The 27,927-nt window shown below is 42.3% G+C and overlaps 1 protein-coding gene across 5 annotated transcripts in view; it reads left to right on the top strand.

The window, feature by feature from the left end:
* The window catches only part of LEF1 (lymphoid enhancer binding factor 1), a gene marked incomplete at both ends in the record, with an annotated part of 70,503 nt that extends 50,815 nt beyond the window's left edge, over positions 1-19,688 (top strand). For 2 of the 5 annotated variants that reach the window (XM_080635198.1, XM_080635196.1), the window contains 4 exons: positions 262-424; positions 3,685-3,792; positions 7,486-7,534; positions 19,609-19,688. In XM_080635198.1, the coding sequence (XP_080491324.1) occupies positions 262-424; positions 3,685-3,792; positions 7,486-7,534; positions 19,609-19,688 (400 nt within the window). Of the gene's footprint in view, positions 1-261; positions 425-3,684; positions 3,793-7,485; positions 7,535-8,175; positions 8,211-19,608 lie in introns of those variants that run through there. The other 3 variants (XM_080635199.1, XM_080635197.1, XM_080635200.1) reach the window with 2 other exon arrangements.
* Between the last annotated feature and the right edge of the window lie 8,239 nt (positions 19,689-27,927).

Here is a 27,927-nt window from a genome sequence, read left to right as displayed (position 1 = left end):
AAGTGATGAATTTGGAACGGATTCACAGCTCAAAAGTTATTTACCAGAGAATGACAACCTGACATACTTCCTGAGTGTTAAATTAAGTCACTTCTCTGAAAAGATACGAAAGTGGATGGCACATGACCACTGAAATTCTCATTCTTGCTACTTAAATGCTCCTGTAACCACAGGTTGGTAATTTTCCACTAGGGTTTTTCAGGCTGAAGGTAAATGGATGCTTTTTTTCCCCTCCTTTCCCTTTCCCCCACCACGTTTTAGGAAGCCTCAGCACGAACAGAGAAAAGAGCAAGAGCCAAAAAGACCTCATATTAAGAAACCTCTGAATGCTTTCATGTTGTACATGAAAGAAATGAGAGCGAACGTTGTAGCAGAGTGTACTCTGAAAGAAAGCGCAGCTATCAACCAGATTCTTGGCAGAAGGGTATGTACAGGAGGGGGTGTGTGTACTCACGTGTGCTGCTAATTTGTGTGTGTTTCCCTTTGGTTGGGTGCGATAGCTCACTTTCTGCTTGAGGTGCTAACTAATGTGCAACTATCAAATTAGCTATAGAAGATAAAACATGCAACTAAAATAAAAGCAGCATTAGCAACATCATCAAATTGGTGTCTGTTCCACTCATGTTATGGTGTCAGCACCTCAGGCATGAAATATCCTTATTCACACATGGAAGGAGTATTCAAATCACCTTCTGGGTCCTCCCTGGGGCTGGTGTCCATCAGGGCATGAGGGGATCATTCAAAGACCAACACTGGATGCCAGTGGACATTGAACTCAAAAATGAATATAAGGTGGTTCAATTGTAAAGTCATGTAGGTTGGGAAGGACTTGTGGAGGTCATTTAGTCCATCAGCTGCTCAAAGCAGGTTGCTCAGGAACTTGTCTAATCAAGTTTTGTATGTCTCTAAAGTCACCAGCTGAGTACTGATGATCCCAATACATGTCCCAGAGCCTTGCTGAGAGCCACTTGCTTCTGTAGAATTGTAGGCATGTTTTGTTCTTTCTACGCTTCGAGAAAGGTATGCAGGTCAACCCACAATTGCAGACTTCATGTGCACTGTCAGTGTTGTTCTTCCAAGGGAAAGCAGCAGAGGTAATGCCCACTTTGCCCTTGACTGTCCCAGAAATGCAAAAAGGGATAACTTTTGTACCAGTCTGAGTTTGAGTAGGGATTGTTTATCTCCGTTTTGGTAACAAATCAAGCCCCAGTGCTCCTGCTTTTTCTGCAGCTTGGACTCCTCCTTTCAAGGGACTGTTCTCTGTGAAAGTACCCAAAATTCCACTTTTACTATGGTACAAACAATGCACAAGTTATCCATTATAATTGCTTAGGGATTAATTATCGTCAGATGTTTTGTGTTCAGTCATCCTGGTTACTATTTACTATACCGTGTGTCACTCCAGAGAAGGAACCTCTGTTCTCAAGAGCTGATGCTTTGCATGATGGGCTCTCTGATAACATTTAATGTTTGCTACTTTCCAGTTTTGGAAGGCACATGTGGAGTTTGAGAGTTGCAAACAGGCTGAACTGCTGTGCTTTCAGTAACACATCGAACTTGCCAAGTCAAGACAGACAAGAGCTTTAGTTCACATCTTCTGATGTGTAACAAAATGACATATTAAATCATACAAATGTGATCTGATTTGAAATCCTAATTCTGTAAATTATTCTTGCATGAGTGTCTTAATGATTTCACATCTGTCTGGTTTTTGGGTTTGGTTTCGTTTGGGTTTTTTATAACATCTTCTCCCCCATCCTCCCATGCATGTTGTCAAAGTCAAACAAGACACATCTAATGCTGCAGCAGTGGAACCTCATTCTAAATAGGTCTTTACTCTTTCTGGTTCAGGTCTATGATAGGTATTTCGACAAGAACAAAATGATTCAATACTAATGTAGCTGCTGTCTTTTCAAATGTGCAGGTTGTGAGGGGATTTTGGGCTTTGGTTTTGGTGTTTTTTGAGGTACATAAAAGCAGGAAATTTATCCCTACTTGGCTACAGAGGTGAGCTCATGTAATTTGGAAAACTCCAGTTCTGTGGTTTCTGTATCATAGAATGATAGAATAGTCAGGGTTGGAAAGGACCTTAAGATCATCAAGTTCCAACCCCCCTGCCATGGGAAGGGACACCCCACACTAAACCATGCCACCCAAGGCCTCATCCAACCTGGCCTTGAACACCGCCAAGGATGGAGCATTCACAGTCTCCCTGGGCAACCCATTCCAGTGCCTCACCACCCTCTCAGTAAAGAATTTCTTCCTTATATCCAATCTAAACTTCCCCTGTTTAAGTTTGAACCCGTTACCCCTTGTCCTGTCACTACAGTCCCTGATGAAGAGTCCATCCCCAGCACCCTTGTAGGCCCCCTTCAGATACTGGAAGGCTGCTATGAGGTCTCCACGCAGCCTCCTCTTCTCCAGGCTGAACAGCTCCCACTTTCTCGGCTTCTCTTCATATGGGAGGTGCTCCAGTCCCCTGATCATCCTCGTGGCCCTCCTCTGGACTTGTTCCAACAGTTCCATGTCCTTTTGATGTTGAGGACACCAGAACTGCACACAATACTCCAAGTGGGGTCTCACGAGAGCAGAGTAGAGGGGCAGGATCACCTTCTTCGACCTGCTGGTCACGCTCCTTTTGATGCAGCCCAGGATACGGTTGGCTTTCTGGGCTGCGAGCGCACACTGAAGCCGGCTCATGTTCATTTTCTCATCGACCAACACCCCCAAGTCCTTCTCTGCAGGGCTGCTCTGAATCTCTTCTCTGCCCAACCTGTAGCCGTGCCTGGGATTGCTCTGACCCAGGTGTAGGACCTTGCACTTGGCATGGTTAAACTTCATAAGGTTGGCATCAGCCCACCTCACAAGCGTGTCAAGGTCCTTCTGGATGGCATCCCTTCCCTCCGGCGTATCAACCGAACCACACAGCTTGGTGTCATCGGCAAACTTGCTGAGGGCACACTCAATCCCACTGTCCATGTCACCAACAAAGATGTTGAACAAGACCGGTCCCAACACCGATCCCTGAGGGACACCACTCGTTACCGATCTCCAGCTGGACATCGAGCCATTGACCACAACTCTTTGCGTGTATCTTACAAACTTTTTGTAGTTGCCATTTTCTTTTCCTCTATTACAAGAAGAAGAAATCAAAAAAGCACGTACCTTGAACCTCAGTACTTAGAAGTGTATTTTGAAACAGGAATCTGCTGGTGCCTAGAAAGCCCTCTGCATTGACATTGAAACCCATGCGTAGTTGCTGCTTAAAACCAAGACAGCAAACCCTTCTATGGTGGGGAGCTTGCTGCCCTTTAAAAGCAGCACAAAACCTTTCTGTTTTGTCAGGATCTTAGGGGGGGGTGTGGGGGGGTGTTGGTGGGGTTTTGGTTGGGTGTTTTTTGGTATTTTGGGATTTTTTTTTTGTTAAGTAGTGCTGGAAAAGCATGGTTCAGTGAGAACATTATTTGGTGAGCCCTTTTTCCATTAATTAATTTTGTCTTGCTGAAGGCACTTGCCGGTTGCCTGAAACTTGGTTAATAGACAGGGGTGCTTGCAATTCCTAACGAATTTCATTTTTGCAGCAGGGAAGGACTGAATCAAAGTCACAGAAACACTTGCTCGGGTCATCTGTTGCCTGGGTATGAGTTATTTCCTAGTCTACTGCTATGTTTATTTTATTTGCAGTGGCATGCTCTCTCCCGTGAAGAACAAGCGAAATATTACGAACTAGCTCGTAAAGAAAGGCAGCTACACATGCAGCTTTATCCAGGCTGGTCTGCAAGAGATAACTATGTAAGTTGAAAAAATTAACCTCCTTTACATAACTTTTTTCTTTCTTCTTGCAGAAAGTTCTGGATGTAGGGATGGTGAACAAATGTGTAACGTAAGCCTTACATGTGTTTGCATTTCAAGCATTCAGAAAACTTGGGATTTTACTGTTGCTGTTGAGATGTTTCTTATGAAGGTCATGTTTTTTGAAAGGGAAAAATAAACATGGAAAGTTGTGGGGGTTTTTTCTAAGGCAATGGTCAGCACTGTCTGAAAGCTTAGGTTCTACTGTACATCTATGAATTTTCCATAATTTTCTATTTGATCACTTGCTATTCAGAAATCTTTCTTAGACCTGAGCAAAAAAGGCATCTCTGTTACAAGAGAACCAAAAGCCTAGGGGTGTTAATGCAGGCTGAACTTTAGCTGAAAGTAGTTCAGAATGGTCCATCTCTGAAATAAAGCCCATAAAATATGTATAAATAAACTTTGTGCTAAATCATGCTTTTATACTGTTGGTGAAGCTAAAAAGTTTTCTTACAATTACTCTTATTTTGTAATTAAATCTCAAACAAGTGTTAATAGCACGCTGCACAGCTTGCAATGCACAATTACACAGTTGTGCTTACAATGAGCTGTCAGTATAGTCATATGTTAAGTTATGAAACTCAGAAGCCACAATCCTGAGAGCCTGATCCTAGCCTGAGGTCTGGGCTCCTTTCTGTCCCCCCATAAGCTGTGGCATTATTTACTGTGGTAGAAAGCGCACATGCTATATCTGGCTCAGTTTTCCATCTCTATTAGGTGGTCAGTAATTTTTCAGTACTTCTGTGATGTCTTGTGAATGTTAAAGATTGAGGTACCTAAATACAGTGTCGATAGAAACCGTAGAAACTGGCACAGAAGGCATTGACACAGACACTACGCAAATGCCTTGGCCTTGCCGACATCCATGCCCAGTTTTGTAAGCACAGACACTACTGCAAGCCCTAGCAGCTTGTTTCTGCCTGTTTTATACAGTCATCTTTTCTAGTAGATGAGCTGTCATGACCTTACGCAGGTAGGGTTTATTTCCAGTAACCAGACCACGTCAACAGAGCTGTCTTGAAATACAGCTGGGGACAAATAGGGCCTTACTGATATACTCCTTGAAAAGGATGGGATTTCAATTGTCTTGAATGTACTTGCCGGAAAATCAAACCACTTTGGAGCTTTGTCTGCTCATGCTTACTGGACATCAGCCTTCAAGAATGTCCCGTGATGCTTGGTCATGTTGACTCTGAGAACCCGAGGCGTGTTGCCACAGCTTACAGCTGTACAGCCTAAGCGGTGGACTGCAGTTTCTTAAATGGCTTGGTAGACATTAGGAGTGTGTAAGGTGGCACATATGGATGCTGTCTTTGATGTGCTTCCAATCTACATCCTGTATGGAAGCATAGCTCTGACATACTTCTGTCCTACATGTTACAATGAAGAACTTCACTACCTTCCTCTTGCAGTCCTCCTCTGCCTTGGCAGGAGTGCGCACCATTCTTGCAGTGGTGGTGAGGTGGTAATAATAATAATAGATCACAGTTTATCACTGAAACGTTTCAGAGTACGTCATCTGTTGGGTTTTTTTCCTTTTTTTGCTTCAGTTTTTCTAACTTGAGCAGTCAAAAAATGAAATTGCATTCATGCAGCACAGATATTACTGCAGTATTTTGAGAGCTGAAAGTGACTTAGGAGTGACTCTTCTGTTTTATGTGGCTGAATTTCACAAAACAATACAATTAAAAAATATGTACTACTTGGTTTTTGTTCTTCTGTTTTGGTGTGCCTGGTTATTCAGGATTTCAGAAATTGCAAGAAAATTTGAAGCATTGCTATTCAACTGTGGACAGTATCTGTGTGCTTTTTATTGTGCTTTGATTACTGACTCCCAAAGAAGTCCTGCAAGGTTGTGTGATAGTCATGAGAAGCACAGTGTTTCCATGATGTAATGGTGTCTCTGTGTGTTGGAGCTGTCAGAAACTTCATCATTTGGAAACACTGACAACTAGTTTTCAGCCCAGCCTTTTCCTTCTGTTCCTCTGCTTCTGGTATCTCATAGCTGGATCTCAGAACAGCTTTCAGTATGTTTTGGCACTTAAAGTCAGCCTGCTGTAGGGAATAAAACACAGGTTTTTTTCCATGATTTTCCATGTTAACATCTGCATTAATGCACTTTCCTCTTTAAAGAAGTGTTGGTGCCTAAGTGATAAAGCATATAACTGTGAGTCACCCAAAGCCCTTGAAATCTGCTTTCCAACTTCTAGTCTTGGTGCTGTCTTTGGAAGCTCATTCACAATGCATTGCTCAGCCTTGTTGCCAGCCTCTGGATAAATAAGGACAGGAGCTTGAGAATCAGGCAGGCACAGACTGTCAGAGCAGACTAGAGATTACTTAAATTCATCTGCCATAGCTTCACCGGAGCCCTCGGTTGAACAGCCCTTGCTGTCCTTCCGTGAGCACTGCAGTGGTTTGAGGTGGTTGCTGTCCATCCTGTTGCCTTGCAGAGCTAGCTGATGGAACAGTGTGTCCCTCCACCTCAGCCCTTCCCATGTGCGACTGCTGTGTGTGCTATGGTCTACAATGGGACATGTGTTGGCAGCTGCCAGCTGTGCTGAGTGGAGTAACCTCTGGCTGGGGGGGCAGAAGGATGGACAGTGGGCTGCCAGTCCCACTCACAGCAACTTCACCGAGGTTTGCCCAAGCTCACTTGTTAGAGCCTGTCCTGGCAGCTTGAAGGCTTCTTTAAAATATAAATGGATAAGACTTTTTTTTTTTTTTTTTAACAAAACAAAACCAAAGCTTTGACTGACAACACAGGTCAATAAAGAGAAGTCACATGGAGGAATATCAAAGTGGTAATTAGGGCAACGCAAGATGACTGTGGTTTAAAATTGTGGGTCTAAACTGACCTTTTGTTTTCCTGAAAGACACTGTGAACTGGGAGCTCTGGCCTTTTCCATAGATGGGGGTGCAGGAGAAGGCTGAGTGTGTGGGTTGGCGTGATGAGCCTGTGCCAGCACACTGGTGCAAGTGTGGTGTCTGAGAAAGACAGCTGCCAGACGTCCATTTCTGTACTGCACCTCGGTCACATTAAGGGTGCTGTGTTGTACAGCAGTCTGCTCTTTGCCTATTGCACACCCATGTTCTCCTGGCACAGCCCCACAAGACTTGGCTGTTGTTAATACACAAGCATTATCAGAACAGTTTCAGTTGGCTGGTTTGCACCCTGGGGACAATCATGGTTGTCCTAGGTACTTTCAACACCCTGTCTGCTGTTGCCATGTATGACAGCGTAAGCATATGAATGTGTGAAGAGTACTTGTAAGAGCCATAAATTATGGTATCGACATATGTGTCATCAGATTATGAAGCGTGAGAAGCCTTTTAGATGCTTGCGGCTGCCAGCGTTAGTTGAAAAAACTGCCGGAAATTGCAATTCCATGTGGATATAAAAACATGTATTGTGTATGTATTTCTTCATAGATGCTCAGAGCAAAGCTTGTTACCATTGAAACACTTGGAAGGGGGTTAGAAAAGGTTTTAGCTACCATGAAAACAACTGCTCTTTCTTCCTAACCCCTTTCTCAATGTGGAGATAGCTTTTTTTCCTATGCTGTGAGGTGAGGAAGCAACAGAAGAAAGCTATATGCACGTAACAATATGGTAAAATTTCCTATTTTTCAGGGAAAGAAAAAGAAGAGGAAGAGAGAAAAGTTGCAGGAATCAGCATCAGGTAGGCCATGGCCAGCTCTTACTTACCGTTCACCTCAGGTGTATTTCAGAAACCAGGCTTGCGCTACCTAATATTTACATGCTTTTCTCTTAACACTTGCTTCTGATGGATGTTTTAGGATACTTCACCTTGAATGCAAGCTCTTGAAAATGCACACAATACACATTTCCTTTCCCTTATGCCTTTCTGTGCAGCATCCTGATGGCATCAACATCTTTGGCTGAACTTGAGCATCACTGTCCTGCTTTACCTTTGCTTTTCTCCTCAGTCAGTGTTGTATCATCCTTAGACTTAGCTAGGTCTCAAACACTGTGTGGGATTATTGGACACTGGGAACTTTACACTGACTTTTTTGTAGCCACTGTATTTTTTATCGTTGTATTTTACATTTCTGTGTACTCTGCTGCCTAGTAGGCTGGCTAAAAGCATCAGTGAGGTCTCCTCTTTGCCTGTAAAACATATACAAAGAAACACCCTGTTTTTCCCAACAAAAATGGCTGGTATAAGAACCATAAAAACAAGCAAACAACAAAATCAAAACCACAAAAGAAAATCCATGTAATGCTGTAGCAAACAAACTTATTTGGAATGTGCAAAAACTCTGTGACAGAAATTTGTTAAAGGAAAACAATCTTCTACAGGTACAGGCCCCAGAATGACAGCTGCCTACATCTGAAGCATGGTAAGAACATCTCTAAAGCTTTCCTGATGATAAAACTGAATTGTGAAATAAGCTTTCTTATCAATTTTATGCAATAATATGAATTTAGCAAAAATTGCAGAAGTATCATATCCCAAAGCTGTTGTTACTTTGACTACTGATGGTTTTTATACCGGCTATCTATTAGGTGTTCACCATTTCACTTCTTAACCTTCATATTGTCAAATTGACCATACCTCACTGACGTGCTGCAAGTCTGCCTGGGAAGCACAGGGATGGGTTTATCAAACAGTGCAAACCCTCCCAGCCAGCAGACTGTCACAGTTCGTAAGAGCAGGTTAGACACTGGCTTTAAGTACATTTTATGTGCTGACACCTGCAAGATGCTGGCTGGCTGGGTACACCTATGTACTAATGAAACATCCGCTAAGAAAGTGGGACTGTATTTCAGTTACAGCAAGAATTTCTCCCTCAGCTGTGCAGTGGTATTTCATTTGTGCGGGTTGGTTTGTTGTTGTTGTATTTCCAGTGCGTTTTCTCTCTTCACATCGTATCATCTGCACCAAAGATGGAATGAGTAGTGATTACACATATCCAGTGACACCATCTAGTCTGCTTGTCAGTGCACAGTGTGATCTTCATTTCATAGTGTTTGCACTGGAAGGCTGGTCCTTCCCTTCTTCTCGGTGTGATAATGTTCCCTAGTAGGAATGGCATTCACTTGACAGAACAGTTGCTTCCACACTGTCTAATTGTTCTTGGAACACCCCTAAGAATTCCAGGAATCATGCAAAAAAGGAACACTTACTAAAGTCACCAACAGAATTGGTCACTTTATCCCCTCTGCCTTGTCTGGCTACATGATGCCTTTGGCACTCAGGGTGGTCAGCAAAGCAGCCTCCTGTTGCCCCTCTGCTCTGCTGGGACTTTCAGCTAGGAGACAAGTTAAGTTTGCTCTGTGTAGTGTGTCAGTGTCAGTCAGTGTGATTCAAGCATCTTCTGCAGTTACACCATTTTGCTGGTTAGTCTAAACTTGGGTGGGTTTAAGACTTTGTTTTTTCTTTAAAGCTGAAGTGAAAAGGTGAAATGCGTGCTCTGGTTTTTTTCTTCCCGCTAAGCAAAAGGTTTTCAGGCAAGCCTGAGTCATGCTGATTGTAGATGGGGATTGCAGCATTTGGGTTCTGTAGCCTACACAACAAATGTAGCTGTAAAGTATTGTTACAGTGACTGCCATAGGTGTTTAAGAAATACCTTGATTTTTATAACTGATGTTTCAGTTTAGTTACCCAGGTCCATGACTGTTGTATTTTTCCCTTTGATGTCAACACAGTACCGGTAAGCAAAACACACATAATTTTATCTGAATTGATGCCGAGCGTTTGATTGGGATCAGAATACAACTATGGACCACAGCGGTTGAAAACCAGGGCATATTTGGTTTCTTGGATGCCTTACATTCTAAGGATGAACTCCTTTTGATGGAGCTTCTCTGTCTGCATTTTCCATAGTAGAGGATGCATGTTCTGAGCACATGAGTTTTCTCTTTCCCTTTCACCTCTACACCCCTCCCTCCCTCGCTTCCTTTCTTTCTCCCCCTTAAGGTCTGAAAGAGTGTGGAAACCGTTGGTAATACCTGTCCCTGTCCGTTTTGTAACGTTTTGTCCCTGTGCAATTTGTAACACAGAGTATGAGAACAGTGGGTATCTTCTTCCACTGAAGGGGAAGCGTGCTGTTGACTCCAAATATGCACATGTAGGCAGCCTCACTAAACGTCACGTGCCGAGTGAGTATTCTCCACTGGAGACATACAGATGTCGCTCTAGCTGAAGTAAATGCACAGAATGATTTAGGGAACCTGAATCAGCCAGACAGACTTCAAAGTAAACTTCTGAAGGTTAAGACTCTTGCCCTTTCCAAGCCTAATCCAAAGAATGTTTTGCCCACAAGCATAATATCTTACCAGGCCCACAGCAGAGCTGTTGTAGTCTTTACTGGATGAAGATGATAAGTTTGGAAATGCCTTTCAGTGAGTGCCGCAAAGAGCTCTTGAAGACAGGAAAACACTAGCTTTCTTACTTGTACAGATGGTGCAAGGAAGAGGGGGAAGGAGGGTGGGAGGTCTGGGAAGGAGACAAGCCTTCTGTTATCTGAGAAGAATCAGAAATGAGTAGGTGGCAAGACCAAAGAAAGAATCTCGAGATCAGCACAAAGGAGATCAGCCAGGGCTGTAATTACGGTGATGTAAGTGAGAAGGATGAAATGGTGGGAGGGTTGTGTGGTGGGATGTTCAGAGGAAAGTAACGGAAGAGACATGCAAACAGAAATGATTTAAGATACTGTGAAAGTTTTGGGTGTGGGGCTTTTTTGTTGTTTTTGGTTTATGTCCATGAACACTTCAGCACATAACTGATTCTTAAGGTGAACCTCTCACCTGCTTTTCGGCTTGGCCATCATTTGACTAGTGATGCAGTGAAGGTGGTAGCGTTAAGTTGCCCCTCTTCCCAGGGTTGTACACAGCAGCTTCACTTCTTATGGCTTCACTGCTTAGGATTTAGCTGAGTTCCACAATCTCCTCCAGCTGGCTGAATGGCCAGTTTGTAAAACACTTTAATATTAGGGTGCTTTAGGAATCCCATGACCTGGTGCTCCATTCTCTGCTGTATTATCCTGGGGTACTCCAAGGCATGTCACCATTCTGTAAGAGTTGTGTAACTGTCCCTAAGCAGGATCTTGTTTTCAGTTGACATGGCCTAACACAGTGTTTGATATAACTTACTTGTTGCAAAAATAAGTCGTATTTATTCTCTCCTTTGAAATAAACCAAGAGTTGCATAAGACCTGATAATGCTAAAAATTACTTTGGGAGAAGCCTGGAGGGAAGGATAGGTGAGAAAAGCTAAGATTAAGGACAATGTAGAAATTGTCTGTTGTGCACCTTTCAGAAGGGTGGTGTTTTCTTACTACTTTAAGCACAGCCTTCTAGAAGTTTTGTAAATGAGAGCAATTCTGTGGCAGAAGTGAAGATATTTTATTTCCTATCCAGTTTGACTTTTGGAAGGGAAAAAAGGCTGATTTTTTTAGCATCCCATGAGTATTTTTAAATCAGCAAGGAAATAGAAGGGTTTTCATTAGCATGAAAACTCCTAATTGTTCTGCAACATGGAAATAGTTAACTTCTGACTTGCTATGTACGGTAACTGTAAAAGACACATCATCTGACATATGGTAGGATGTAGTTGGGAAGTCCTCACAAGCTACATAATTTAACATTGTGTTTTGGCATATCTTCAAGGGCTAAAAAGGGTGATAGAGAAGCTTAATAGACATTTGAAAAGCTGTGAGATGTGTATTTGTGGCTTGCAAAATTCCATGACAACTGGCATTTAGATTAGCAAAGCTTTCAAAATCAGAAAACTTTGACTAACACTGATTTACATCAGAAGTACTTAAAAGGATCAGATTAAGACTGTTTAACTTTAAACAATGAATTGTCTATAGAATGTTTCAAACATCCTACATGGAAACTAGAGTCAAATTTTGGTGAAGAAGTGAGTTTTGGATAGTGTTGTTACAAACAATTTATGACTAGAATATCTTTATCTTATTACTTAGAAATAAAATGGAGTGAAGCTGTGAAAGCAGACTGTCAAGTGGATCGATCTACAGCCAGAATACTGTGGAAAAGAACCATCTGATGACTGTGGTTATGGTTGACCATGGGTTTCTGGCCAGCATCCTAGAAAGGCGATGCAAAGAGGATGTGGTACCTTGCTGTCTGAGGCACATGCTTTCTAACCTGGCTTGTCCGGTGCTCTTGATGTTGCTGGAGTAGTTGAAAAAAAAAACAAACACTCCACCCTTTTACATACCCCTTGACTGCTCAGAAGCTTTAAGCAGAGCCCCTGAAGGATTTGTGCAGAAGTAGGTGTGTAAGAGAATTTGTGGTGATAGTGGTGCAGAGACATGTGCTGATTTGTTTTAAAACTTGTGTTTCCTGTGTGACCCATGTTTCTGTATTCCCTGTTTTGCCTATGCACGGTGGTCTTCAGTGTAGACAAGGGGGACAGAAGGAACAGCAGAGAATTTGCTGGATTGAAACATTCAGATTGAATACTTCAGTTAACTTCAGACTTTTTCACATAGGCGTTGAAATTTCCAGAGAAAAGTTGTATAGCGCTCAGACAGATCCTCTTCTGCAACTTAATTCTGATTGATCTTGCCACGATGAAAGATAGAAAACCTCCTCTCTTTCAGGCTCTCTGACATCAGAAAAAACGTCAGAAGAGCAAACGTGAAGCACTGTTTGGGTGGCAGGTACGGGGGGCACTGACACCTGCTGGGAGAGATGCGGCAGAGCAAACCGAGTTCTCCCTTACCAACCTGCCGGAGGACCCTGGTGAAGTGCAGGAAGGAAGGAAGGGTATAAAAGCTATTTTGGGTGCAATCAGAGACTATAGGAGGGATAAGGGTAAGTCAGGGTAGAGGCAAAGCATAGGTTTTCTAAATAAAAAAACAGCAGAATGCTTTCAACTGGACAATCAGCACAGATATGGGATTAGAGAAACAAGAACATTTTTTAAGTATTTACAAAGCAGGGGTGTAGCATGGTCAGCTATGAAGCAGGCCTTCAGCATTTCATGTTTTAAACTGGCACTGACAAAGGGAAAAGTAGATAATTCAGCAGGTGAATGTCTAGAACCTGTTTACTTTGTCAAAGATGCTCAAGTTGTAGGTGCTGCCACAAAGTCAGAGATGCTGCATGGAGTTTGAACTCAGACACATTTACAAGTGATAAAAAAAACCCCATACAGTGTCACTTCTGAGGGTTTAGCAGTAGGCGGCTTGGGCTAGAATGAAGGAACAGTGGGACGACTATTGTTCTAACTCTTCCTGTGGGATAGGGTGGGGACAGGGAGTTGACGGCTGGTGCACCATTCTTCTGTGGATGAGAACGGTGTATTTTAGTGGATTTAGTAAACTCACCACTAGATTAAGACTTCTAAGGTCATGAGAAAAACTCTGTTGAAACAAACTTTCAGAAAGAAAGAGTAAGGTTTTGAAATGTGGCTTCATTCCCACTTGGAAGAAAACCTCGGCGTTTTAGTGTTCATCTCAGGTCTGTACTGCATTTTCATCCTTCAGTGTATTTACATGAAAAGCTTCAAAATGAGAAAATGCTACTGCATTCCTGAACAGCTAGAGAGCAAGTTGTTATGACACCCACTGGCAAAGTCTTCCCCATTTTTTTCTGGAGACTAAGCTTGGTGAAATCTGTCCTCTAATTCAACAGAATTGTATTTAAATGCAATTCTGTCAAAGCTGAGCAAACTCTAGCACTGAGTTGTTTCTGTTTGACTCTGACTTTTAGAGATTATGATTGGATTGATGAGGTCTTCTGATATACATGAATGCAAACCAGCCATCCTAAAGACAGAACCAACCAAACCGAACCAAAATTTGGTGATGCAAAAGTCACTGCTAATAGAGTGAACCTTCTCACACCAGTCCAGTTCTTTAATTGTCTACTTTAAGAGTTTTCATGCAAGTCTTGTTTCAAATCTTTGATCCTTTACCCACTTGTTAAGACTGTACCATATAAACAGATTTGAACATGTGCAGTGTGGAAAGCTGTACAAGTAAGGAGGCTCACAGCAGAGCCAGCTGAAGCACCACTGCCTAGGGAATTAATGTGAGGCTGAGAGCCAGTTAGGATTTTAGTCTGACCTTTCAGGATACCAACTTTCTGCTGTTAGTTCCAGCATTAGGAGCAAATGTTGGAAGCATTTGTGCTGAGAAGGTGCCATTGGCACTGGAGTGTTGTGTGTGATGCAGGGTTACATGCAACTGAGGGAAATGGTACCAGTGACCTTCTCTCTGAATTAGTGTTCTTGCTGCAAGTATCAGTAGAGCGGGAACAGGGGGTAAGAGAACTAAGACAGCTTAAGTGGGCAGAGAGACATCATTTCTGAAGTTGCTTCCTCTTTGCTAAAGTAAGATAAGTTTCCTCATTAATACTAGTTGCATCAGAATTAACCTCGTTCATTTTGAGAACTCCTTATCCTTCATCTTGGGGATACCTGAAATTGCATGAGGTAAAACGTTATTGCCAAAATACTGTGTATAATCAGTTCTATGGTGTGTGCATTTGCCTTGACACTAGGCGAGACCATGTTTTGATGAATAGTTGGGTTTCTTCCCAAATGTGTGTCGTTTGAGATACCCAACAGGAGGCTTGTGTATTTCAGATCAGTAGAGATTTTCTGCTGAGATGACTTAATTGCATCAAAGTGAAGTTGTTGTGTTTGAATTCTGTAGCTGTTCCTGTGTACTGCTGTCTTACATGGGTAGTGTTGCTCTGTGATGTCTGTGTGTAGAAGAGTTGATGAAGCTCAAGAAGATATTCAGGTTACAGCTGTATTACTTCTTGTTGCATGAAAGCAACTATTTAAATTATTCCATGTATTAGAAGATTTAAATGTTGAGATTGCCTTTCAAAGTACAGCACAAATTCTAACTAACCTGTGTCAGAAAAGATGATCTACAAAGGAAACTTCACCTATGTTATTTCTTTCTTTTGAAAGAATTTTCACTTACTCCTTTACCCCTACCTCGTGTCTTTTCTGTTGCAGCAGGTGAAAACTGAATTAGCAATTTCAGTGCCCCTGAAACTGATGCACCTTTGTAAGCAGCTCTCAGTCTATAAAAGAAATAGTTTTTAAAATAGCCTTCTGAATATTTATTATATGCTTTGAGGATACAAAAAGGGGACAAGCCTATTTCTTCCACCCTTACAGATCACTTTTAGTATTATTCCTCTTTAAGAAGCTGCTGGACATGGCTGCCTAGAGGTAATCTGGTTTTTATTATAAACATGGAATCTCTCTCCCCTCCCACCCCCAACAGGAAAAACATGTCCTGGGTCTCCCAGCAGGATCATTTTAAAGATTGTAGCACAGTGATAGAGCTGCTGGTTTCATGCTGCCTACACTGGGGGCCTTTGATAAGAGCCACACCTGCTTTGGCATCACCGACTTCAGCTGCACAAAGCAGGAGCCCTAAAATATCTGGGATCTGGGCATTTCCCGTGCTGACACTAACCTGCTCTGGAAGAGATCTGTGCCTTATGGAAGAGGGGGCATTCCTGCTGTTCACTTAAGGCATCAAGCTTAGGCCAAACTAAGGTCATAATTTAGGACTCTAATTTAGGACTCCAGATTCCATGTATCAATGGAGAGGCATTTTCAGGTGTAGTTACTAAAACACTAGTGGATAGTTTGTTACTTGAGTCTCCATTCATCCGTACTAGTGATGGGCTGAGGCTAACAGTAGCAAGGGAGCGGAGGGAGACCAAGAAAACCAGGAAAAACTTACTACTGCCATGGCTTCAACATGGCAGTATCTGTTACAGTGTTAGGGTACAATTTCATCTAATTTCTTTGGCAACAAAGGCAGCTTAAAAGGTTTTCTCTGCTGCCTGCTGGTATCCAGCTCTTGCAGAGAGGGCTTTTTCCTGTCTCCTGTAGGTCTCTCCATCCACATGCTCTAACAGCTTGTTGGACCCTGCAGCAAATCGGATTACTAAAATGACTGGGGTTTTGTTGGGAGGTGGTTTTTTGTTTAGAAGCAACAACGGTTGTGGAGTGTTTGTTTTTGTTTGCCCAGGACATTTCAAGGATCTGGTTTAGGCTAACCCCACAAACCATGGCACAGCTGGGCAGGAAGAGGAGCAGACTGCAGCGCCGGCATCTATCTGCTTGCGCCTGAAACTCTCTCCAGCTCTGCTGCTAAAGAAAATACAAAGGGGCTTCACAAACAGTGTGAACTTTCCTGATAAATAATGACCTGGTTTTGCTACCCAAGTTTCTGGAGTATTGGATAAACCCTGGCAGTAAGTTGAACATGTTCGTTATGGACTTCAAAAGAAAATGACAGTTTTCAGCTACCGGGTCCCTGAATTTGCCATTTGTTTGAAGTACTGGATTAAAAGCCAGGTTTGGAGACTGACTTTAAAAAAAAATAAATACATAAAACTGCCATTACTATATGTAGCCTTTTTTTTACTTTCTCTTGCTTTCTGTGAAGGATTATCCATCTCTTTTACTCTGTACTTACTACTGTACCAACCCAGATGCTCTTGACTTTCTTCCATAACTTCTTCCAAATAGCATGACCTGGATGAAGCTGCATAATCCTCTTCCTTGTTCTAGAAAAAAGGAGATGAGTTAAAGACTAGAGGAGGAGCACAAGGCCCTTGTGGACTCACCCTTCAATCCATCTCCTTCCCAAGTGTGGGGAGGACTTCTGATCCCCCTTTGATGCTCTTGCCCTCAGCCATTGAGCCCAGACTTCTTAGGAGGCTTGTGTTTTACTGCAGTGATTCCCAAAATACACTTTTATCACTTCAATATTAAGGCTTTTCTTTTTACACCGAATTATTGTTGAATTTTGCTTCTCGAGGTAGGCTTTTCCCCCCCCTCCTTTTCCTCCTGCAGTCAGATGCACACTGCAAATGGCACAGACAGTGCCTCCTATTGTGGCTCAGACTCAAGACTTCACATATGTAAAATGTGACTTGCAGCACTTTCTTTGAAGCCTAACCACAGCCAGGGAGCTGTAATTGCAGTCTTTGATTGTGCCGACTTCACTTGTGGATTGGGCTTTGCTAGGGCATGCCTTGCTTGGCCAGACTTCAGCTGCAGCCCCCCAGTGAAGCCTTAGATGTGGGAAGTCTTCAGTCTCCTTAGCACATGCCTGTGGTTTCTTGAAAAGAATCCTGATTTGACCTGTTTTATATCTGTAAGGCAACACCATCATCATTCGTATTTTTTAGGTATTATTTGGTTTATCAGCAGTAGAAGCAATTTCCAGTGTGTAGCCTTAATGTGCAGCTGGGGAAAGGCTGGGTTCTAGATGCTGTTTTCAGTGTAGCTACTGTGTAATTTGCTGTGCTGCAGTATTCACTTAGAAATAAAAGTATTTGGGACTTCACTGTGCCTGTCCCCTCACAGAATTCCAGTAGTATCTGCAAGCTCTCTATTGGAGCAGGGCATAATCAAGCGCGAAGAGGGGCTATGGAAAGGAGGCAAGCGCTGCAAAAGCTGTCTTTGGATTGAGAAACAAGTGATGGCTGCTGCTTGAAAAAGCTGAGGGCCAGAGCAAGGCCACGGTCGTTGTTTTAACCTCCTGACTTCAAAGACAGCTTGCTGGTAAGGGAAGGGGGGAGGAGGCAAGGAACCATCTCAACAGAAGAGCATTTCATTTCCTTCAGTGAAGTAGACATTCCTGGCTGCTAATGGGGAGTAGCTCTGAATCACATCGCTTGTATCAGACTGCTGTGAACTACTGGCCTGGCGCCTCAAGGCCATTCCTCAACAGGAAGCTGAATGTTTTCATGTAAGACTGAGAGGAAAACCTTCCCAGGAAGAGCAACCTGGACCAAACCTTTGAAAATCTGGGATGAAAAGGCACAGAATAAATATAAAGCTGCAGGGTGCTCTCCCCAGTGTTCCTCTGCTGTTTGCTTGGCCTCTCTTTCGTGCTCCTTGGAAAGGTAGAGCCCGTCACAGCTCTTTGATCCACACGTGTTACGGAGCACTGTGCTACTTTATGGAAAGGAAAAAAAAAAAAGGCAGGAAGCTCAGAAGGCTTTTTTTAGTTGGGACTTGGGCTGGTTTTATGAGGAAATAGGAACTGAATTAGTCAATACAGACCACCTCTGTTGAAACCACTTGGTTTGCCAATGGACTTTCAGCTGTGATGTTTAAGAGGCCGCAGTGGCTTTAAATGTCCTTCTGTGGCTACCAGCAGCAGGTGAAAATCATCCATTATGTATCAGGGATGGTGGCATTTTGGAAAGGGAAGAGTGTCCTTCAAATTAAAGCTATATATATGAATTTGTACTTGTTCTTTCCACTCTACTTAGTCTGCAGCCAAACCTTTTCAATGTCCTCAGCTTTCCACTAAAACAGTGGTCATGTAGGTGGCCTCTGATGAGGAGTCAACTTATTTAGTAAGATTTTGGGGCCTCAGCTTATGCTAACTAAAATCAAAGGGTCCAGAATCAGTTTTGGAGACTTTCTGTCCTCGAGTAGATTAGCCTGTGTAACTTCTTATTCAGGAGTGTACTCAACCGGTACACTGGTTACACTCTTGCATAGAAGCTGCTGCAGATGGGAGGTGGGTGCCCAGTTATAAATGGCCGTGGTTTAAATACTGCTGCTGTAGTATTTGCTGATTAATTCTGCTTGTGGCTTTTACAGGCTCATGCAGTCTGTCTATTAGTCTAACAGAAGTTTGACTCGTGGTTTAAACCATTTCTTCATAAACTTGTTCTCTCTTGCCTTGTGTGATTCGGGGTGTTGGCAGCGTGTCTGTGTGTGACAAAGCATTTTGTGTTTCTTCTGGTGAAAATTCACTCACCTTCCCCACTAGACTACATTCTTGTGCTAGTTTGGGTCATTCACAAAAGCTCTGCTCATTGAACCCTCTAGTTGTTTGGCAACTGAGTACTACACAGAGGCCTAGAGGTTAACGTAGATTTTTTGAGATACCAGTAATCCTGAGACCATTACTGGAGAGCATGTGTCTGTCTGTGGAAAACCGCCTGACTCATCAGACAGTCTTGGGCGGAGTCCCTGTTATAACCCAGTTGTCTGGGTCAGAAGGGCAGGGGTGATGGTTGAGTTAGCAATTGTGCAAGTCAGCTGATGTAACCCACAGACCTAGTGATGAAGAACTGTTCCTCTCTGAATGAGCAATACCTATTAGGCTTGCCCTGTTGACCTCTTCATATGCTGCAAGAACATAAATCCTTCCAAGATGCTAGTGAACTTTACTGCTAGGTAAGAGACCCACGGCTCTTAAACAGCTGGGAGATGTTCCCTACCCCACTGAAGAGCAGAAAGACTCCTCCCCAGTTGTGTGGACACATGGTAGGGTCAGCGCTCACGTAAGCCTCACCTATCACATTCCTCTAACCAGCTGCTTACAGAAGACAGCATTTCCTCAGGGAGCAGTGCTTGAGGCTATGAAGTAAGAGGTTTAACTGACCTCAACCACTGTGGTATCAAGGCCTGAGGATGTCTGGTTTTGTAACAGATATCTGGGTCACATGCTGTAGATAAATTAACTCCATTATAAAAGGGAATTTATTCTGTAATGTGTTGGATGTCTAAACAGCTTAAACCCCTAGCTTTCTAGTTGGTGTGGACATCTATTTACAATCCAAAGTACACAAATATTCTTGCAGACTTCAAGCAAGAGCAAGTAGCAATACTCTGCACTTGGCCATTGCAGACGCACATTCCACTAACACAGTTGTGTCACAGAGTTACAGCTTATCTGAAGGATTTAAACAGAAAAACTTCATATATTCTTTCTCTGTCTCTTCCTCCCCCTCCCCGCTTCCCTGTAGGTGGGAAAAGAAATGCTTTCTCAACTTGCAAAGCAAAGGCGGCGACACCAGGACCCCTTCTGGAGATGGAAGCTTGTTAAACCCTAGGTGTGTCCTTCATCCACACAGACCACCCCCAAGGAGTCTGTCTAGGATGTCATTCACCCTGATGTCACTGCTAGAGACACTGAATCATAAAGACAATCACTGCCAAAATCCTTCACTATCACGAGGTCCAGCCCTGATATAAATAGAGCAAAATGAGCTCCTGGGTCAGCAGAGCAGCTTTTGTCTTCACTCCACCTCTGCCTTGCACTCTTAAGCCCCGTCTCATCTGTGTCCATATCAAGTCAGCAAACAAAGCAGCATGGCTGTCTCTGCCTGCTTCAGCCAAAAGAGTAACATAGACCACAGCTGCCCCATACAGCACATCGAGGAATGGAATTTTGCCTGGACCAGGATGACACACTCACCCTTCTTTTTATTTAATGGTGCGACAGGATCAATTTTGGTTTTAGCTTTTTTTAAGAAACTTGAATGCTTTTATATTTTAACTTTTAGTTTGTAATTTCTTTGGTGTATATTTTACTAGGTATGAGCTTTTAAACAAGTGTCAGAAATCTGAAATACTTTTTAAATAAAAGGAGGTTTTCTTTTTTTGTTTTCTTTTTTTGTTTTTTTTTTTTTTTTTTCTGCCAGAGGAAAAACTGTACAGAAAAAAAAAAAAAAAAGGTGGCTTTTTGTTAAACTATTTGTAACAAATAGTGGCCTCTTCTCAGTCTATATAATACAGTGTCCTATAGAACTAAATAAATGTAACAACAGTCCGCTGGTCAGTAGACATGTTAGTCTTGCATCATCTACTTTGTAAGCATAAGCAATACATCCAGCAAATCTGACTGCAGTGAGTTCTCCTTCTCACCCATTCCCCTTCTCCTTGTAAAAAGCCCAGCACTTGAATTATTACTTCATTCGTTCTGTATTTGTATCTGTTTTTGTTAGCCTGTTAGTGGGATTTTATGCCAGTTGTTGAAATGAGCATTGATGTACCCATTTTTTAAAATAGTAAGGCACAGCCTTTGCCAAAAATACTGTCAACCTTTTTTTTTTTTTTTTTTTTTTTTTTTTTGTCATTCCAGTTTGAGTTAATGTGCTGAGCATTTGTTTTTTAATAAAAGCTTTGTAATAAAACTGAAGTCAATTGCCTGGCTTAACGTCAATGAGAGTGGCTTGCACCGGCATCCCACAGAGGTAGAGGCGAGGTCAAGAAGGCACAGTCACTTCTAAAGCTGAAGACTTTTGGCTCAGTCTTCCCCTGTAGGAGATGCAATGTGTCTGTTCGGCTGTTTGCTCACCTGAAGTAAAGTTGTCCTGGAAAATGACTTTTTCTTCCTAAGAAGAGCAGAAGTCTCTTGTTTTCATACCAGGAGTAAGGAATGGGCAGACTCAGTGCTCCCTTATACTTCTCAGGTAGATTTGGTCTAAGTGGGAAGTACCAGGGCCGATGATCTCTTCAGTTTCCTACTAAAGCCTTAGTGAATGCAGCAGTGGTTCTAAGATGATGATTTGGAATATGGATTCCTTTCTCTGAATGCAGTCCATTCCCACACAAGGGGTAAGAGCCTACAGTTAGCTGCATAAATTATCTTGCAGTCGGGGACTGGAAGTGGCTGCAGAGGGCCTGGTTTCAGAGTGTCAGATCCAGAGTTGGCGTGGTCTGCCCTACTGCCAGTGGTGCCTGTGAGATGTTCCTGCAATAGCAAGCAGCTCCTCTGCACGCTTCAAAGCTGAAAACGCAGGCCTTTGAGTCTTTCAAGCCCCAAATGCTATGAGCAACCTTTCTGACACCTTTCCTGTTTTGTTCAGGGACTGGTATTCCACAGCTCTGAAACCAGACACAGGTGCCTGACCCCTACTAAAAAGAGCTAAAAAAACCCAGTGCAGCCATAGATAAATTCCTCCAATGGTTTGTGAGCACCACTGCAAAATAAACATTATGAACTGCACATTGAATCAGCATGCTTTGTATTCTGGCTCCTGAATCTTGTTACATGTGAGAGTGGAGTCAAGCTTGAGCTACAAGAAATGACATAGGTGAGTTACAGCACAGGGAAGCTTTGTGATTAGATTGTTTATACCTGACCCTTAAACTCTGTTGCATAAGAAGCGTCATAATTAAAAATGTTATAAAACAGCTTCCTCTCAAAACAGCGTGCACTGCACACAACCCCAGCTGTAAGAACGCAACCAGCATATTAGCTCTTGCAATATTTATTTATAGCAACTAGTGATTATGTTAAAAAAAAAAAGCAAAAGAAGTGACCAGGCAAGGGAATGCACTCAGATGGCAGGAGAAAAGGCCTCTGAGAGAACAGCAATTGCATATTGGAGTTTTGCAAGACTTGGCTACGTTTCCATTCCAGTCATTTACCCCAGCCTTTGCTGGAAACCTGTTTGGTTTTTGGTTTGGGGTTTGGTTTTGTTTTTAAAAGGAAAAAAAGCAAGTACTTTAGTGCAGTAATTGTTCTAAATCAAGGATTACTGCAGTGAGTTCTCTAAATTACATGTTCCAAAGATACCAGTTCTTTTTAAAACTTAAACACGACTACTTTATTTAGGTTTTTTAATGGCAATTTAAAAAGCCACTTACCCATTTTGCAAAAAAAATTGTTCCCAATAGAGGTGTCAGCATTATGTAGCATGTCGTCCCAAACACACTATGTAGCGAACAGCTGCCTGTCTTAAGGACGAAAGGTCTTTCAGCTCTAATAGTCAAGGAGAAAAAGAATTCAGGAGCCAAAAATAACATCTCTGCTGTTAACATACAGTGAGCAAGCACCATGTGTTGGGCCCATTCATAGATCAAAGACCTTTCACATACAGCAACTGTGGGAAAGGGTAACTAATATGCAAGGCTTAGGATGCTCCCATGAGAGCACCTGAAACAGTGACCATGCTATCCTGGAATACCCTCTGTGACTTGGGCCGGTGTCTGCTCCTTCCCCCCACTGCTAACTAGCATTTGTTCCTGCAGGACCAAAAGAGCAAATTGACCTGGGCCCTCAATTGCAGCACACCAGCTTGTCAGTGGAGATGGATGAGCTGGTAAAAATGGCCTAGTGATGATGGTGTTACCCTGGCAGGAAGACTAGGTTTAAATCCTTGTGATACGGAATAAATTATTCCAGGTCAGACTCAAAAATGACACCTCAATTCCTGATATGCAATTAGGTGGAAGTCAGCATCAAACCACGTCTCTCTTGCGTGCCTGTACTTCCCACAGAAAATGTGTTTAAGGATTTAAACACTCCTACCTAATAGCTGAGTTAATTATCCAGATGCTTCTGTACAAGCATTCATAAACCCACTCTCTCCATGCTTCATTCCACGCATGCACCAGAACCAGTTCACAGTACAGGTAGTCCCATTCATAAAAACAGGGTCTCCTATCCTTGTAGCTAGAAAACCTTCCCCCTCCTCTCACCAAAAAACCAGCAAAGGGCAAAGACACAGAACAGGGCAGTTGAGCCCGGATTATTTACAGCTAATCAGGCCAACATCACAGGATGGTCTGGCTCCTCAGGCTTCTGGATCACCTGGACCAGAGCCATTTCCCCTCTGTTACATAAAAGAACAATGCTTCAGGCTAACTTTGGCTTCTTTACACAGCAAGTGATGACAGATTCACTAGTTGTGCTTATAGGGACTCACCAGCTCTAGAGAATTATCTTCTGTTGTAGTTTCCGCTTTGGCTTATCCAGCAGAAAAGGCAGTAAGCTAGTCGTACAAGTGATAGCTCAGTGGTTAGGTCAATTTGCAGCAAATGTGGGACCTTAAGGACCCAATCCTTGCTCCAGGCTGTAGGACAGCAGAATCTGGATTGTCAGTTGTCTGCACTCCTTTGAAACTGCTACAGTGCACAAGGCTTTGAAGCAACCATTCCATTTCCTGATGGCCTCTTGCTCCAACTGATCTACATGGTGGCTAATTAGGCTAAAGAAAGACAGCAGAAAATGAAGGACACTGTAGAGACTAAGAAATGCCCACTAACCTCTCCAGTAACGCAGCTGCAGTTTGTTCCCTTGCATTCACAAGGGGGCTAAAAGACAGGAAGCCTCTTCTCCAGCATAAGGACCTAATACAAAGTAGGAAAGAAGGGGGGAAAGAAGTGACTCCACAAACAGCCAGAAGCCTGTCAGCTATAAACACATTTCTCTTAAGTCAGGTCAGTAACAAAACTACTGGGCTAAGAAGTTAGCTAAAAGGAGAGCAGCTCTAACAGCGAAATGGCCTGCTGTAAACACAGAAGTTCTGAGATGAAGCCAAAATGATGCTTCCAAGATGAAGCTAGACAGTGTGTCCCAGCACATTCATTTTTCCACGTAACAGGCTAGGAAGAGAACTTCTGGATTAATGTATTAAATTTACCCTGTGAATCTCCTCACAGATACACAGATCAGCTTTAGAAAGCAGGCAAACAAACAAGCATCTGCTGCCTCAGGAAAAGGGACATGTCTGCCAGAAACATGCTAAGTGAACCTCTTAACCACCAGCTTTCAGCCGGGTCAAAGCAAGGGCTAAAAGTCTGGTCCCCATCCTTCCAGATACTCATACCTTCAGGCCATGTGCTTTTAATGATGTCTTCTCTCTGGGTGGCACACTCCTCCTGCAACGACTTCACTGAGCCACAGAAGCAACATGTGCTTAGCTGGGGTAATAGTCACTTGCTTACCTGGTTTGGGATACACATGAACCAGCAGAGCTAGGAGTAAAATTTCCATCTGCCTCAAACCACAAGAGCAATTCACCCAAGAGCTGAGCTGTCCTGTTCACTGCTGAGAAAGGTAGCTACAACAAAATAAAATCTTCAACAGAATAGAAATAAGATACTCCACAATTTAATGGTGGTCAAGACACTTGGAGAGCCAACTCTCTGAATTTGGATTAATTTCCTACAGCTAAGATAAGCGGCTGAAAAATCCTGCAGGATATTGATTAGGCTGAGGTAGGACCATCTCTGTGTCTTCTTTTAAGACAGAAAGAACAAACCACAGAAAAATGGACTCGGATCTTGACAAAGAAAATGCTATATAAGAGTTAGTTCTCAGCACCTGCCTGTGACAGTGGAGTGCTGGGTAACAGAAGAGACAACACACATGAGAAATGGCAGTGGCTACACCCCTTGACTGAGATGAAGTTTCAAAGCCTAAGGTGGACAAGATTCTTAATATCTAGTTGTTGTTTATGCTACCCTGAAATATGTTTCCATTTTACTCTTATGTGAAATGTTTTGTCACGACTAACATCACCAGCAACAACTTCTTCCTCTCCACTCAATCCTAAATTAGATAGGCACTAATCATACTTGCAAACATAATGCCACTGGTTTTTTCCCATTGAAACCTGCTAGCTCAAACTCTTCTCTTCATACAATGTCCTGAAACAACTCACAAGCAGAACACTTTAAAGTCCCTCAACAAATTTAACGAGTGGTTTTAATCACTTTGAAAAATTGAGATTTTATAAGGAAGATTTTGACTATGGTCTAAAGCCTGCAAAGTTCTTCAGAGTATACACTAATTGGGGTTGAAGGATTCTTGCTAACTCCTATCTTGAAATCAGGTCTATTCAAAGGTATCTAACACAGGCTGGATTTCCAGCTGCCATGTACAATATCAGATTTTGTTACTTCTCTCTCTAGGTCTCAGCAGATGCAGCAGCTTCTCCAAAAAAACTTCCTTCCATGCAGAAGGCAGAGAAAGTGGCTCTCTTTCCCTGCCAGTAGCCAAAAATATACATGGAATATTAGTTAAAAGAAAGCAAGCTTTGTGGGCAAGCAAGCATTAGCAAACTGCTGTACTTAAATCTGAATAACCTGCTGTATGGACACTGTTTTTGTTTAGACTGATTTATCCATTTAGATTGCTTTTTAGATTTTAATTCCCAATTTCAATATAAATAAGTTGTAATTTGAGCTAGGTGCCTGTGGGTTTGCACTACTCTCACAGGAATTAAAATGACATTCTAAGTCAAACTGATACGAGCCATAGCTAAGCCCAGTCTTATCTGACACTCAAACTGTTCATTCCCTAAAAACATAATAAAAGCCATTTTTCACGAATCACAGCCTTTATTGGAAACTTTCCTCCTTGTAATGTTAGCTGCTATTGTAGAAAAGCTCTGCCTTTTGCCAAAAAACAGCCTCTGGGTGAAGATTGTGCCTACTGTATGATCATTTGACATATTCATCACCATTTGCTATTATTCTTCCCTTCCATCAACTTGCTACTTTAAATGTCACATGTCAATATGCTAAGCAACATTTTCAGCTCTAAGCCTACGCAAATAATCTTTAGAAGATAACTCTGCCCTTGAGATAAACGATATGCTCATCCTTTATTCCAAGACAACCAAATGTCCTTACAAATTTAGATCCAAGTAACAATACTGGCTTCAGTTCATAGATTTGCCAGTTTAGCATTAAGTTAGGCAACAATAGCTTTCAGTCCTAGCCAAAAATAAAATACCAAGTCTTTAAGAAAGGCTTCTTCCTTAGTTCCAATTGATGCTTTTGTTTAAAGAAATAAAAAAGATTGTATCAGGAAAACCACGTATGTGAAATTAACAGCATCTTTCCCTTCCCCTCCCATATTCTCTCTCCTTTTTAAAATAAAAATTTACCACTTTAAAAACCTCATCTAATACTGAAGAAATTAATTTCAGCAAGTATCTTCTGTCTCCTACTCTATAAAGCAAGCTATTAAAATGTTTATCATAGATCTCACTCTTCACAGACACTGCCGTTTTCCTAAAAGCACCCTGAATGGGTTTAGAATCCACAGCCTCATCCAAATCAGCTCTTTCAATGAAGTATTTCCCTGTAGCCTACTTCACCCACACTCCTTCCTTAAATGACTCAAACAAGTTTTTCAGGCACATAAGACATTATTTGGGTGCCTAACTCGCACTGCTGGTTCTTTGACACTAATGTCATGATAGCACCCAGAAATCAATCTACAAACAGTTGTGATAACCCTTTGGCTCAAACGAAAGTGAAGCAGGAGTGTGAAGCATCAGGAGGCAGTATTTTTTCCTGACAGAAGCATAGCCTGATTGCTACTATCTGAAATTACTAATTAGCAGCATGAGCAAAGTTTTGTCTTGCAACTGATTCTGTTCAAGTAGATAAACAGCAAACATAAGAGGGAAAGACTGAAAACTGCTGCTTGCTTTCACATTCTCTCAGGAACTGAAGGGAGGGTGGGGAACTTGTCATTAAAATCCACACCAGTTCTCTTCTAATATTCTCCATTCTTTTGCAAGTTAAGTTCAAGATTTAATAAAACTAGGACCTCCAAAATCAAACTCTTCCAGTAATACTTCTTAAGTTGAGAGGCATTTTGGTGCTGAAAAGAAATCACTGGGAGATACCTCACCTGCTTAAGGCATCCTGCAAAACATCAGCAGGCTTTCAACTGAAACAAAGGCTTTTAGAAATCTCAGCCTAAATTGCAAAGAAGAATTGCTACATCAGCTGTAAGGAACCCACTAGCCCTCTTATAGTCTTCAGAGAAATAAGGACTTCAAGCAGTTGTCAGAAACATTTTACCTTTTACAACCTCTTTATAGAGAAAACCTACAGTTAAAAAGGCCTGTGAAATATAAATGCAGTATATCTTATACCTACTTATGCTTGCCAGCTTTGTAGGATTCAAACCAGCAGGTCTGAAAGTTAATGTGAAGTAAAGATTCAGAATTGAAGCGAAGGCTTCCAGTGGCTGCAGCACTCCAATCCAGCTCAGGGCATCACTGCATGCTGAGGAGTCAGTGATTAGAGTGGTCCCTTCATCAGATCATAGACCATTACGTTAAGTACGCAGGCCCTGGCACCACCAGAGCAGAGAAATCTCTGTCTGTGCACAATCAAAACTCACGTATTGTAAATGTGTGGTTTTACCAATTCCTATTGCACAAACGTTTAATAGATCTATTCGAGTATGCAAGGATAATTAAGAAAAAGAAAAGAAGATTAATTTTATTTGGTGCTAATTCACCACATGTAAATTCCAGCTGTTTACTGCAGACCTACCACCAAGCATACGCTTCTTCCCACAGCTCATCAGAAAGCCTCTCGCTGGTGAAAGTGGTTAATCCACAAGATTTTTGTTGCTGAAGCCAAGACTCCAAATGGGGGCTTTAGGTTACTAATGACAAAAATTTTGCATTCTTTTAACTAGCGAATACTGTCCATTTACAGAAAACCACCCTAGAAATGGTTGCTGGCAGAAAAACAGGACCAGAATAGAAGAAGTTGTTACCAGGCAGGACTGAGATGCACCA

The sequence above is a fragment of the Psittacula echo genome, assembly GCF_963264785.1.
Source record: "Psittacula echo genome assembly, chromosome: 1".
NCBI classification, from domain to species: Eukaryota; Metazoa; Chordata; class Aves; order Psittaciformes; family Psittacidae; genus Psittacula; species Psittacula echo.
This window is presented reverse-complemented; position numbering and strand designations above follow the sequence as displayed.